A 12,312-nucleotide genomic window follows, 5' to 3' on the forward strand; every position below is an offset into this window, starting at 1 on the left:
TGATGGTCAATCCTAAACTTTGGTCATCAGTGCATCGAAGACTTGGCATGGTAGTCTGCCAGAATGGCATCAGAAATCTTCAAAGCCATGGCATAGAAGACAGTCATGACATGGGAAGACACTTGAGTCGGCGGGATCGAGCCGTCGACCACGCGAAGACCTTCGACACCATACACTCGAGCCTCAGAATCAACAACTCCACCAAGCTCCTTCGCCATCATCGAGCAGGTGCTGACGGCGTGCCAGTTTGCGCGGAAATTCTGCTTGACATAATCTACCCACTGGTCCAAGTCGGCATCGTAGGCCAAGCTGAGTCCAGGTGTAGTCTCGCCATCAAAGTAGGTCTGCATACCACCATTGTTGGAGATCTCGCGCGCGAGTTTCGAGCCAGCAGCTTGGCCAAGAAGGTCTAGGTCATTCATGAAGAACTTAGGGTCGTAGGAAAAGCGTCGCAGGTAGGGGTCGTTGCCCTTAATATGCACGGAACCACGGGTAAATGGAATGAGATCCCATAAATCAAAGTTGATCTTGCCGGAAGTATCAAGGAACAGTTCCACATAGGCGACTTCTTCATTGACCAGCCAATCACGATAGTTCTGATACTGGATCTCAAGAGCGGTCACGTTGTGGAAACCACCTCGCGCAACGGTCTCAGTAGCCCACTGGTGCAACTTGGTGTCGAGTAACTGGTGAGCCTGAGGTGCGTAATCCCCAAACGTCTCATTAAAAGTAGCAAAATAGATGGCCTGACCCTGACCATTACCGGAGGGTTTGGTACGGGAGCCGACGGTAGTGGTGGTTTGGTCCTGCATATTGAGACCGACAGGGAGATCAACAATTTGCTGAACACCGGCCGCACCGAGTACAGACTGTAAGCCAATACCTGAGTATTCTAAGATTCGAGGGGAGACAGCAGAGCCGGCCGCTAGAAGTACTTCGTGCTTGGCGTATACATCAAAGTTCACATTCTTGTTGGTGCCGAAGTTTACACCAACGGCTTTGTGACCAGAAGCAGTTTGATTGATAAGGACTTTTCCAACAAACTGACCAGTCAGAATCTGCAAGTTTGGGCGCTTATAGTTGGGCAGAAGCCATTCGCGTGCAGCATCCGAACGAGTCTGGTCCTCGTGTAGCGTATTGGGAATCATAGAAACACCGCGAGGGACCCCACAGTGAAAGTCTAGCTGGGTAGGGACACCACGTTCCTTCGCAGAATCCATAAGGGTCTTGATTATCGGAGAAAAGGCCTTTCCGGTGTTACGGGGACCAGCATGAACGGTGCCGTTCGTTCCATGGCAGGAAGCATTATAGTAGTGACCAGCGGCAATTTCGACATCATTCGGAGCACGGGCGATCTCGACCTTATTCATATATGGGAACAGGTTGTCCCAGTTCCAGCCCTTGTTGCCAAACACTTTCTCCCAAGAATCGATCTGGGCTCTGTGGGGACGTGTCCAGGAGCCACCGTTGATCAAAGTTGATCCTCCAAGGCCATTGCCCGAGCGAATGTTCTCGGTTCGGTTGTTGGTCGCTTGAGGGACAATTTCGTAGGCGTGATCAACAGTGGTGCCAAAAATGTCTCCGTAGGCGTTCAGATCCTCAGTGATAGCTCCATCGGTGGACTCATAAAAGCCGTTTTCAATGACCAGGACCTTGATGTTGGGGTCTTCAGTCAGCTTGGTCGCAATGGTCAGGCCCGTCAAGCCACCTCCCGCAATGATGTAGTCAACAGTGTTGCCAGCGACCTGGTTAGGATCAGAAAGAAGGCTGGATTGGACATCGATTTGCTCCGAGGGCAGGTATCTCTGGGCTGCGGCCACAGAGATAAGAAAGCAGGAGAAGATTGGAGACTTCATCTCGAGTTACAATCTCAGATGGAGGGGAGAAAAAGAAAAAGAAGTCCTGAGTCGGTTGCTATATAGTAAAAGTTCTTGACGACTGAGAGAGTGAGAATATCTAGATTTCTCCTACATACATTTAATGCTTCGATCAGAAGCTCGTCACACGGGACATTGATGATCGTGTACGAAGACCCGAGATTGAATACGGGCTCAAAGCGTGCGTTCGTCGGCTTCATTTGTCAGAGGTACCAAAATTGTGGGCTTCTGGAGATGCGTACTCAAGGACGAGGAGCATAATAAGCGGAACTACTCTCAATCGTACCATTGTAGCACCTTATTGTTCAAGGATACGTAATATTTGGAGCATGGGTTCCAAAGTTAGTCGCTCAGACTCGTGCAACTTGTCTCTAAGCGTGGAAGCAACCTTGTCACTTGCCACTTTCTTCACCGGCAAATTGGGTTTGGAGAACAAGGCACGGCAGGACGGCGCCTGATAGGTAACACATAAGGCCCAACCAACTCTACGGATCTTGGATCTGCCACATGGTGATTGATAAGAGTCCTTAGGGTGGATCAGTCCAAATCCCCTCGCTCGGTTTGCCAGGATGCGGCAAATACTAAGTCGGTCTTTAATTGAGTTTAACGCATAGCCAAAAAAGTGGATACTGACAGGGTTCAAGTTTCTTTGGCCTAAAAGCCAAAGCACCACGCACTCGCAACAGATAAATAGCAATGATTATTCTATTGAAGGGTCGGTTGGTTGGTTGAAAAAGAAGGAAGAGAGGCAGCTAGCAGCTAAAATTCTTACCTAAAGGACTGCCTTGGTGTCAAAGGATTTGACTCGCAAATAAAATCCAACTGCCTCATTAATTAAGATCATCATACTCTGTACCTGCGCCACAATGTCCCCCACTGACCCAAGGTTGATCAGTGGGCACGGCTAGCGTGATGATCCCAATCGAAATTTTTTTATCTGATCCGAGAAACGCCAAGGACGCCTCGGTGAGCAGATTTCCGAGAAAGTGATGGACTGAAGCACGGCAGCATTCTTTTGGTAAATCTTTGTAGTTTGTGCGATTTTCCTCACTAACTACGCTTAATGCCCTTTCTTGGAACTTCGAATCAAATATACAACCAACATAACAGAAAAGGCAAGCTGCAATGGTAAATAATCCCCTGTATTTTGTACACACTTTAGTCTCAACTTCCCGCTATGCAGGTCATTGTCCACCCGACTGATCGACGATAACTCCATCACAGGCGACACGTATTAAAATGCTCCAGTCGAAAGGGAAAATTTGCTCAAGAGTGGAGTGTCTCGTCAATCGGGATTTATTTGAAACAGGAGCGAGTTTGAGGTTATATAAGTTGCCTTCGCTCACCGTTCTCTTTCGCACCTCCGTCTCTTCAACGCCAACACAGTCCTTTCAATCATTACTATTGCGATAATACCTCTTGCGAGACGATCTTGTTTATAGTTCGAGCATTCGTATTCCTGTGAGTCTTTCATTCGACTTCTCCCGAGCCAGGTAGTTTCCTGACATTGGAGACTCCATAGATTCCGAAATGCTTAGCCCTAAGCTGGCTTTTTTGCTGCTGCTGCTGCACGCAGTGTCCGGCTCAGCCTACCGCTGGTTCAACTGGCAGTTTGAGGTCACTTGCGAGTCTGACGCTTACATTGCTCCTCAGAATGAGCTTGCCGCCGCCAAGTTCCTCAAGGAGCAGTACCATGAGGGCTCGCACATCAAAGTTGTTGGAAATGGTCATGGATTCGGTAACCTCACTACCTGTGTCGACAACACTCTCACTGAGAAGCCCACCTATATCGTTTCCCTCACCAATTTGAAAAAGCTCAGCATCGACAAGAAGAATCTGACCGTCACCTTTGGTGCCGGCTGGGATGTCGATGACCTCGTCCAAGAGCTGAAGGCCAACGACTTATCCTTTAGCAATCTCGGCGTTGAGCGTGTTCAGAACTTTGTGGGTGCAGCTTCCACCGGTACCCACGGTTCTGGATCCCACCTCGGTAATATCGCAACCCAGATCACTGGGCTGCGTGTGCTGGACTCGCAGGGAAATCTCCGTATCATCAACGAGAAGCATAATGCGGAAGAACTCAAGGCTTTCCGTATCAGCCTTGGTGCTCTCGGTTTAATCACGGAGTTGACTATCAAGGTCCAGCCTACCCAACTCCTGAAGAAGACCACTAAGGTGTTGAATGCCACATCCGACTTCTCGAAGATGTACAAGGAGCTTGCTGAGCTGTACAAGGAGCACGACCGTATGACTGTTTGGGGCCCTCACTTCGACTGGGATGAAAACACTCACAGCTGGGCCCTCGAGCCTACTTACTTCCTCTCTTACTGGGAGCCGACTGACTATACCGGTGTTCGCAACTGCACTCTCAATTACTGCGCCAACGGCTGCGGTGACTGCAAGAAGGAGTACATCTGCTACGACGAAGTCACTGACGCTGCGTCCTGCTCTCCCCAAGGTGTCTGTACCCGAGGCTTCTACGCAGAAATCGAGCACTTCCTTCCCATTGAGTTTTACGCGGAAGCCGCCGCCAACTACACCACCTTCCAACAGGCCCAGACGCCTCGCATGAAGGCTCCCTATAATAAGCAAATGGTCATCCAGCACCGTACCCTCAAGGGTGACGATACATATTTGTCTCCTGTCAACACCTATAACCTTGGCCCCGAGTCCAGCGGTGTTTTCGCCATCATCGAGATTGACTGGATCCAAGAATATAACAACTTCACCACTCTCTGGCAGAACCAGGAATTGGCCCATGAGTTCATCCCTCAATTTGGTGAAACCTACAATGTTCGGTCCCACTGGAACAAGATGAGTCCTCCTAATGCTACCTATACCCTGGAGAAATTCCCGAAGCTGCCCGAGTTCTTGGCTATTCAGCAGCGCCAGGATCCTAAGTGCCAGTTTGTCAACGAGTTCCTGGTTCAGCAGCTTGGTATTACCCGCTGTGCGGACTATATCTCTCTGTAGGATGTGACGCAAGCGGTCTGAAGCATTCGTTCATTTATTTTGTTTTCAAGGGTGAAGCGGCTGTCCATATGTCAAAGGGTTGGCAAAAACCACCACAATTTCTGTCCCGCGTGTTATTGAATGAGCTTTGTGTTAAGACTGGCGCCACCCCTCATTTTTTTTTTTTTTTCAGCTAGTTCTGAGATACCTTCATAACCAATTTATCCATAAAAATCATTTTCCCCTTCCAATCTGTTGCTCGACATTTTAGATTTACAATCTCAACCTCGGTTCGTTGGCAAAAAGCCAAGCTTCATTTAGGCAGAACATGTGCAGAGTTTTACTTGATCCTGCCGTCATTGGGCGGATCCATGTCAGCTTCCTTTCTCTCTATCGATCTAGACACTTCATATTTGTCCATCTCATAGTCCTCCCTCCTCTTCAAATTTGGCACTTTGGTGACGATATCCCTGAAAATCTGGTTGCTCACCCGTGAGTTCTGTCATTCGTTATATTCATCCATGGCTATATCAAGTAGTAGAAGAATCATGATCGGTTCCGCACAAGCGGATTTAGTGAATTTTTAAGTATTTCAACAGTAAACACGCCCCTAGTATGCACTCCAATTCAGTCAACCTTAAATCCTCCGCACCATGAACCTCAATTTAAACGTTTCCATGCCTTCATGGAAATCCTTCATCATAGAATCCGCCCCAGCCCACTTCTCCATCCAAGCCTCAACCTCCCACTTTGTCCCCGTTTCGCTCCCAACTTGCTCCCAGAGCTGCTTCCACGTAGCAGGATTATGGCGGTAATGCTTTCCAGCTTCATGTTTCCTTTCAGGAGGTGGCGGATCAACCCGGCCGACCTGTCTTCCAATCAAAAGAGACCCAGGCCTGTCTTGAAGCAGCCCGATAAGCCGCTTTGCAATGGTAACTTGCTTGTCCCAGTCGAAGAGATGGAAGAATGAAGCGGCATTCACGATGTCGATTTTGTTGGCCAGATTCCTTACCAAGTCCGAGTTGTCGTCGAAGATGTCTGCCATTATGAAGTGAGATTTTAGACTATCGCGGTCGTTGAATAGGTCGTAGCCTATGTCGAAGAAGTCTTGGCGGAGATCTGAGGCGAAGAGATTCTCTGATGGCACGCCGTCGAAGACCTGGTGAAAGGATTAGCAAGTTTGAGACTTATCGAGTTTACTTGACGAGATGGATCAGTCTCACCAGTTGACGCAACTCTTGTCCAACTGCGCATCCAACATCCAGTAGCTTTTCACCGGACCTCAGGCGATCGAGAATTTCAGGATACAGCGGTGACTGTGCTATAGACATATCCAAGAAACGAAAAGCACCTATGCACGGATAAGGGAACTGGAAACTGTTTAGCATCTCGAAAGTCATCCCAAATCCACCAGATGGCATTCAGAAGAGCCACAGACTTACCACGGCAAAAGCTCTATCCCGCTGGAAAATACAGGATTATCAGCATCAATCCCCCATAAAAGATCGCGAGAGGCACTTACCACTTTCTTTACATGCTCGACCACAGCCTCAGGTGGAATTCTGCTCTCTAGGATCTTCTTCGCTGGCTCAGGGACCTCGACAAGTTCATGCTCGTACCAAGGGAATTCTCGGGGGTTAAAGCCTCCATCCAGAATAGATTTGAGGTCTTGTTCTGCTTTAGCCATGATGCGGGGCAAGATGACCGATGATCGTTGGTATGTTGTGGCGGTTGACAATTCCTGTGATATGAGACTATGTATGTAAAGCGTTGGAACTCCAATACAATGCCTTACTCGAGCAATGCAGAAAGTGCAAAATAATAATACAATCACAATGCCTGGCTGATGTAGGAGTGCAGTGTGCTGTTCGTATTTTGCTGACGAGGCCCCGTGCGGGCCCCGGAGGTGTGTGGGGGATAACGACATGCCGGTCCCGGCTTGTCTATGGGCTTCGATGTCTTTGCATATGGCCTAAGTATCCGAATGGTGCGCGATGACCTTCGGATCGCAAATCGAAATGTGAATTATGTACATTGTGTACTATTTAACAAGCCAGGCGCTCTCTAGCATACGCGGATACTTCTTCGCGTCGGCACTGTAAGCCTGTTCACCATCGAGAGATCCTTCTTGAGTTCCCCGGCGGCTAGTATGATAATGCCTGAGCACAGCCAAGGTGGACCAGCTTATGCGAAGTGTTGATGACACAGACCGTTCTAAGATTTATTGTCAATGTTCTTCAGAGACAAGCCAGAATCCCTCTTTTAATTACCTAATGGAACAGTCCGTGTTTCTGATACCAGTGTCCTTGAAGACTCCAGGATATCAGCTGGGACATGCTGGAAAGACCTGGCTGGTATTTGTTGTTTTGATGGTAAATGTGACCAGAACACATAGCAAGAGGTCTTTATTGGACCGCACAAAGGACAGTTATAAGTAGTTGGAAACGCAGGAGCGAGATATTGGAGGCCTAAGCATAGACAGCCAGGAGGCTAATCAGAAGGGTTAAAGAGGGAGATGAGTCAAGATGGAGTAAGCTCCTCGCCCAATTACTCTCCAGCTCTCGGTTTCATATAGTGTGCTATATAGGTAGACATGGTGAGGAAAGAATGACTCCCGTATATCGGGAAAGAGAGGCACTTTATATATTCGAGTCTCTTTGTTCTTCGGCTTGATTGCTTGCGTGGCTATTATTTGCTCCATAGACACTTTTGTAGGTGCTAGCAAGCGATTAGCAACATTGATATAGTGGAACACCACACAAGCTATATGTGCTTTCTCGTTTCATACCCGATAGAGTGAGTGGAAAGTTGTAGGAATAGTTCATTTCTGTGTAGTGACAAAACATACATTGAAGGGTGTAAATGCTCGGACTATGTCATCGATAGCATCCGCGAGGACGCTAGACACTCATTATCTTCCCTTCATTTCTCGGCCCACATCGAGTTTTTATTTCGGAAAGTCGTCGGGGCTAATGTAAAGCATGATAGAGGTCTCCTGATGATCTATGTTCTGTCAATGAGGTTGGGGATGTGACAGAAAGATTATCCATTGCAGTGAAGTAGTTGGAAACGAGGTAATATTTTATTATGCAGTCCTTGAACCTCTTTAGCATAATATTGGCAAAAGATTGGAGAAATCCACAAGTCATAATACTTAATACTCTTCAATTCGTGTCAGGGGGTATAATGTACAGCAAAGTCGATCATAATATCATACAGGAAGTGACCCATGGCGAAAGACCATGAACACCACCGAAAGCAAGCAAAAACAGAATGCACATAGAAACATGGGTCCCAGTGCTAATTAGTCGAAGGAATTCGTATCATCAAGTCCATGCGGTGAGAGAGCCCTTGGCGAGGCTTTGGACAGGCCTTGAGACTCCAGAATCACAGAAGAAGGCGATAATGAGAGAGGAGGGAAAGGTTCAGTTTGGTTGGTAGATGCTTCTTGGCCGGAAGAATCACTGAACCTCCTTAATTGAGGGATGGATTGTTTATCCTCGTTTTGTAGCGGTAGATTTGTGCTGGTAGATTTTGTAGTTGTCTGAACATGTGCCTTGGTCAGCTTGACTTCGAGAGGACAGAAGGTTGTGCAATATCTCCTACCATATCACCCGCTCCCATATCGAGACCTCGACTCAAAGCTAACTCTTGTGCGGCGAGCCGTCTACTCTCAATGGCCGCTTCTTCTTCCAGTGCAGCCCGCTGATCTTCTGTTTTAAGATCTGCCATCGACGGCGTGTCAATCGATTGAACAATCTTGGCGGCCGGTGGGCTCGAGAATCTCTTCGTGCGGCGTTTGTTTTTCCGTTTGTTCTTTTTGGACGATGCACCGCCCAGGCTAGATGCAGAACCAGACTTTGTCAACTCAGATTTTGCTCCAGACTGATCATCTGACTCCAATCCCGTCCCTCGACGCGTGAAGGTAAACGCGAATTCATCATCAAGGGGTACAGCATCCTCCTCTTCGTCACTAGGGAATAGATCACCGCGCGAACTAAGTGAATTCGACGTCCCGCGGGATGATTGCGTCGCACTACGATTCCTACCAGCCGGAGTGGGAGATAGCTGAGCCTCATCGTCCATAGCTTCCATCAAGGGTTCATCCTCATGCGCATATCGCCGGGTGCCCGGGTGTTCTTGGAGATCAGCAGCGGAAGGCCGATACTTGACGCCGCGCGCGCCAAACCTCCACGGGAAGCGCTCAAGGAACCCGATAAAGGACGAACTGGGAATAACAGTCGGGTCGGCGTGATTATCCGGAATGTGTACTGTGCTCCTTCGCCTTGTGTTTCGAGTCCCATAGCTCATCCTCCTCGGTCGGCGCGGTTGCTCTGCATTTCCGCGCGCTAAGCCGCTACCAGCAAGGAGCCTGTCGAGCTCACCATTACCCCATCCAAGTAAGCTGTCCTCTTCTTCTTCATTCTCCCAATCATCGTAGAAATCAAAGTTAGCCTCGGTTCGGCCGCGTCGTCTCCGCCTGAGGTGGTCTTCCCGGCTCGGCAGGCAAGGGGCTGTGCATGCGGCGACACAGCTTCCAATCGATGCAAAGCATGGGGAGATATAGTTGTGGGAGAATGCGTAAAGTCCTTCCTGTGCTGTTTCGTTGGCGGACTCGAGATTATGGGAGATCTGGTTGATCCGTTGCCGGATGCGGGGGTCGCGCGGTCGCATCATGTTGGGCAAGGCGATGAAGGCACGGTGATTTGATCAAAGTTCAATTCACTCCACCGGCTGTCGCCGGCGACATTGACAAAGTCAAGGATGAAGTGAAGTTGGACGCAACCGATGTCATCTCCTGTTAGTCAGCGTGCACGTGAGATACCGATCCGGGGTAATTTTTGATGATCGCAAGATGTGCAAAGAGGAAAGAGAGATATTGGGGACATCTTGTGATGGTCTACTACATTCAATTCCTGAAGACCCCGAGGGTTTCACCGAAGAAAGGCTCACTCTTTATCTCCGCACTTATTTGCATCACCACAGACCTGGGAGACGATTTCCTCGCTGAAGATGTCGAATTAATCGTTTCCTCAATTCACAAATCCCCAGGATTTGAACAGAAAGTGACATGGAGTGCCGGGAATCGTGAACTGGCCATTAATTTGGGCCCCCTCCCGTCAGCTTTGGTCCAGCAGTCCATGCAGCTAAGCATCAAACTTCAGCCCGAAGTCACTGGGGATAGACCACTAGTGCCATTGGTTATGGCTGCCACAAGTGCACCATTTGGGCTCAAGTTACCTGCAGAGAAATTGGTTCTCAGGGACGGACCTCGCGAGGGCTTGAGTATTTGGGAGGAAACTGGGAATAGCATTGCCCGACATATATGGTAAATTATTTATCTCTATGGGTTCTTTGTGTTTTGGGTTCTAACCAAGGATGTTCCTAGGGATGCGGGCCTTGCATCAGTGATATACTTGCAGAGGGCACTGGACGATATAAAAACAACAGCTGGCAAACCAAAATACAAGAATCTCGAGTCAAAAATGCCTGCTTTAACTCGGCTCTTATCCACCACCTGCAGCTCACCAATTCAAGTGGTTGAGTTAGGGGCAGGGTGTGGGATAGTAGGCATTGCCTTGGCGAGCTTGCTACCGAACTGCTCAGTTTTACTCACGGACCTCCCCGAGGTCGAGTCGATAATAACACGGAACATTGAAGAGGCTCAGACGGCACCCCAATCGAGTGTTGGATATCAAAACCTCGACTGGGACAATCCCCCGGGTGACCTATGCAACCGGCCCATTGAGTTAATCCTGGTTTCGGATTGCACCTACAACGCAGATAGCTTGCCAGCACTAGTCAACGTGCTGGACCGATTGGTTCGGACATCCCCGGACGCAATTATCTTGGTGGCTCTGAAGAGACGACATGATAGCGAAACAGTTTTCTTTGATCTGATGAGGTCTGCAGGGTTTACAGCTGTGCAGGACAGTATACAGCTCCCCTCTCAGCATGATCAGGTAGATGAGATTGAATTTTATTGCTACAGCCGCACGGCAGAGGGCAAAGAATAAAAATACAGGTCATATATGAGGGTGAAGTATATGACCATCGGAACAAAGCTGAGAGGCCGGTTTTTTTCATGGTCCGTGCGCACGTCAAGAACTGCCAGTGGACACGTAGATGCACGAGTAGCTTCCTACAGGTGCCTACATATCTATGTAGGATATAGCTACCCTACGTGCATATAAATGTTACACGGTAGGTCTGTGTATCATCTACATAGCTCCCAGGTAAGCACACAGCCACACCTAAGTGCATATAATGCTTAATGTGCTGAATATCGGTAGTTGCATCTGTTTGCCGCTAGAGCAGGCATCCAGGAATGATCAAATCAGGGTAATCCGGTGTCGCTCACACCGCATGTTGGCGATTGAATTCAGCAATTCCGGGCACAAAGCGGGATCTGGTCCGCGCCTCATGCATCATGCACATTTCGCGACGTATAGGAAGCTGCACTAGCAATAAAAATGGATCGAGTAGCAGTAAGGTCCAAAAAATAACGCATTCGAGGCATTTTTGGTGTCAAGTTTTTTTCTGTAGACCGAGACCCTTCGGGTGATGCCGTAAGCAAATGGTTTTCCCCCACAGAGTCGTCATCTCTCTCTTCCAGCTTTCTTCTTCCCATCTCCCTCATTTTGGGTCCTCAGCTCGTTTTTTCCAGGTGAGTCTTTTTTTACTTCATGTGCGGTTCTGACGCGTGACTGTGCGGCCTTTTTTTTGTCCCAATGGTCGTGTGCCCTAAGCTCACTTACTGCGCCCCTCCAAAATTCTCCAAATTTTAAAATTCTGAACCCTCGGACTTCTCCCACACGTCCACTTTTTTCTCTCATATTTATCATAGCACTGGGATTGCAGTGACCAGCTGTGCTAACTGGTCTCTTTTTGTCTCTCAGATTTAGTCCATTTTCTAGCTCGACCCTGCCTTTGGAACCCCCAAAGGCAATCGGTCATTACGGCTCCAGCCTCTCGTCAGCTTCTTAGCCAAATTGTCTCCACTCGACGTCAACGCGACACTCTTAACAACATTCCACCTCCTGCTTGCGGTTTCTAAGCTCTCGTCCGGTGCGCCTTTTTTCGTCCCGTTGACGTCCCACGAGATTATTCCCTCGTTCTCTGAGCTGCCGCATAGGACTTCTTCGAAGGTTCTTCCTCTTCAGGGGGAAGGGTCTAGGAGGCTTGGTCCAGTCAACTTCGGTTGTGACACATTTCGTCCTCCCTAACGCGCAGTCGCCTGCCGGTTTAAATACTTTTTTCTTTTCTATCTTTTTATATCATCAATCGTGCTGAGTTGCAGCTGCACGGTTATGGCACCGACTGCGTGTGTATCGACTGCTGAAGTATGCACTTTCAGAAAAGACTATACCAATAGTCTGGACCTTCAGGGTCCCATCAGCAGTCATGGAGAGGACAATCTGTTGCAATCTTCCTTGACCGCCAAGGAATTGGTTCTGGATGTGTTGAAGAAGCGGGCCACTGA

At 48.6% G+C, this 12,312-nt stretch overlaps 5 protein-coding genes across 5 annotated transcripts; 2 read left to right on the plus strand and 3 right to left on the minus strand.

The window, feature by feature from the left end:
- Positions 1 to 26: 26 nt before the first annotated feature.
- N7446_002994 (GMC family oxidoreductase) lies at positions 27 to 1,856 on the minus strand (the record flags this gene model as incomplete). The annotated part of the gene is made up of 1 exon (XM_058511743.1): positions 27 to 1,856. One exon carries the CDS (start codon positions 1,854 to 1,856, stop codon positions 27 to 29), a length of 1,830 nt encoding a protein of 609 aa, XP_058377279.1.
- Positions 1,857 to 3,407: 1,551 nt separating this feature from the next.
- On the plus strand, positions 3,408 to 4,850 carry N7446_002995 (uncharacterized protein; the record flags this gene model as incomplete). Its single annotated transcript, XM_058511744.1, has 1 exon — positions 3,408 to 4,850. The coding sequence occupies one exon, from the start codon at positions 3,408 to 3,410 to the stop codon at positions 4,848 to 4,850; it is 1,443 nt and encodes a 480-aa protein (XP_058377280.1).
- A 616-nt stretch (positions 4,851 to 5,466) lies between these two features.
- N7446_002996 (uncharacterized protein) lies at positions 5,467 to 6,516 on the minus strand (the record flags this gene model as incomplete). The annotated part of the gene is made up of 4 exons (XM_058511745.1): positions 5,467 to 5,988; positions 6,053 to 6,199; positions 6,272 to 6,292; positions 6,352 to 6,516. The coding sequence occupies 4 exons, from the start codon at positions 6,514 to 6,516 to the stop codon at positions 5,467 to 5,469; spliced, it is 855 nt and encodes a 284-aa protein (XP_058377281.1).
- A 1,597-nt stretch (positions 6,517 to 8,113) lies between these two features.
- N7446_002997 (uncharacterized protein) lies at positions 8,114 to 9,610 on the minus strand. Its single transcript, XM_058511746.1, has 2 exons — positions 8,436 to 9,610; positions 8,114 to 8,373 (listed from the first exon to the last, which is right to left on the minus strand). Exons 1-2 carry the CDS (start codon positions 9,504 to 9,506, stop codon positions 8,134 to 8,136), a joined length of 1,311 nt encoding a protein of 436 aa, XP_058377282.1. The 5' UTR covers positions 9,507 to 9,610; the 3' UTR covers positions 8,114 to 8,133.
- Positions 9,611 to 9,627: 17 nt separating this feature from the next.
- N7446_002998 (protein N-lysine methyltransferase family protein) lies at positions 9,628 to 10,944 on the plus strand. The gene is made up of 2 exons (XM_058511747.1): positions 9,628 to 10,158; positions 10,219 to 10,944. The coding sequence occupies exons 1-2, from the start codon at positions 9,674 to 9,676 to the stop codon at positions 10,844 to 10,846; spliced, it is 1,113 nt and encodes a 370-aa protein (XP_058377283.1). The 5' UTR covers positions 9,628 to 9,673; the 3' UTR covers positions 10,847 to 10,944.
- Positions 10,945 to 12,312: the final 1,368 nt, after the last annotated feature.

Source organism: Penicillium canescens (genome assembly GCF_028828765.1).
Source record: "Penicillium canescens strain IBT 15451 chromosome Unknown utg000002l_segment0_segment0, whole genome shotgun sequence".
Lineage (NCBI taxonomy): Eukaryota > Fungi > Ascomycota > Eurotiomycetes > Eurotiales > Aspergillaceae > Penicillium > Penicillium canescens.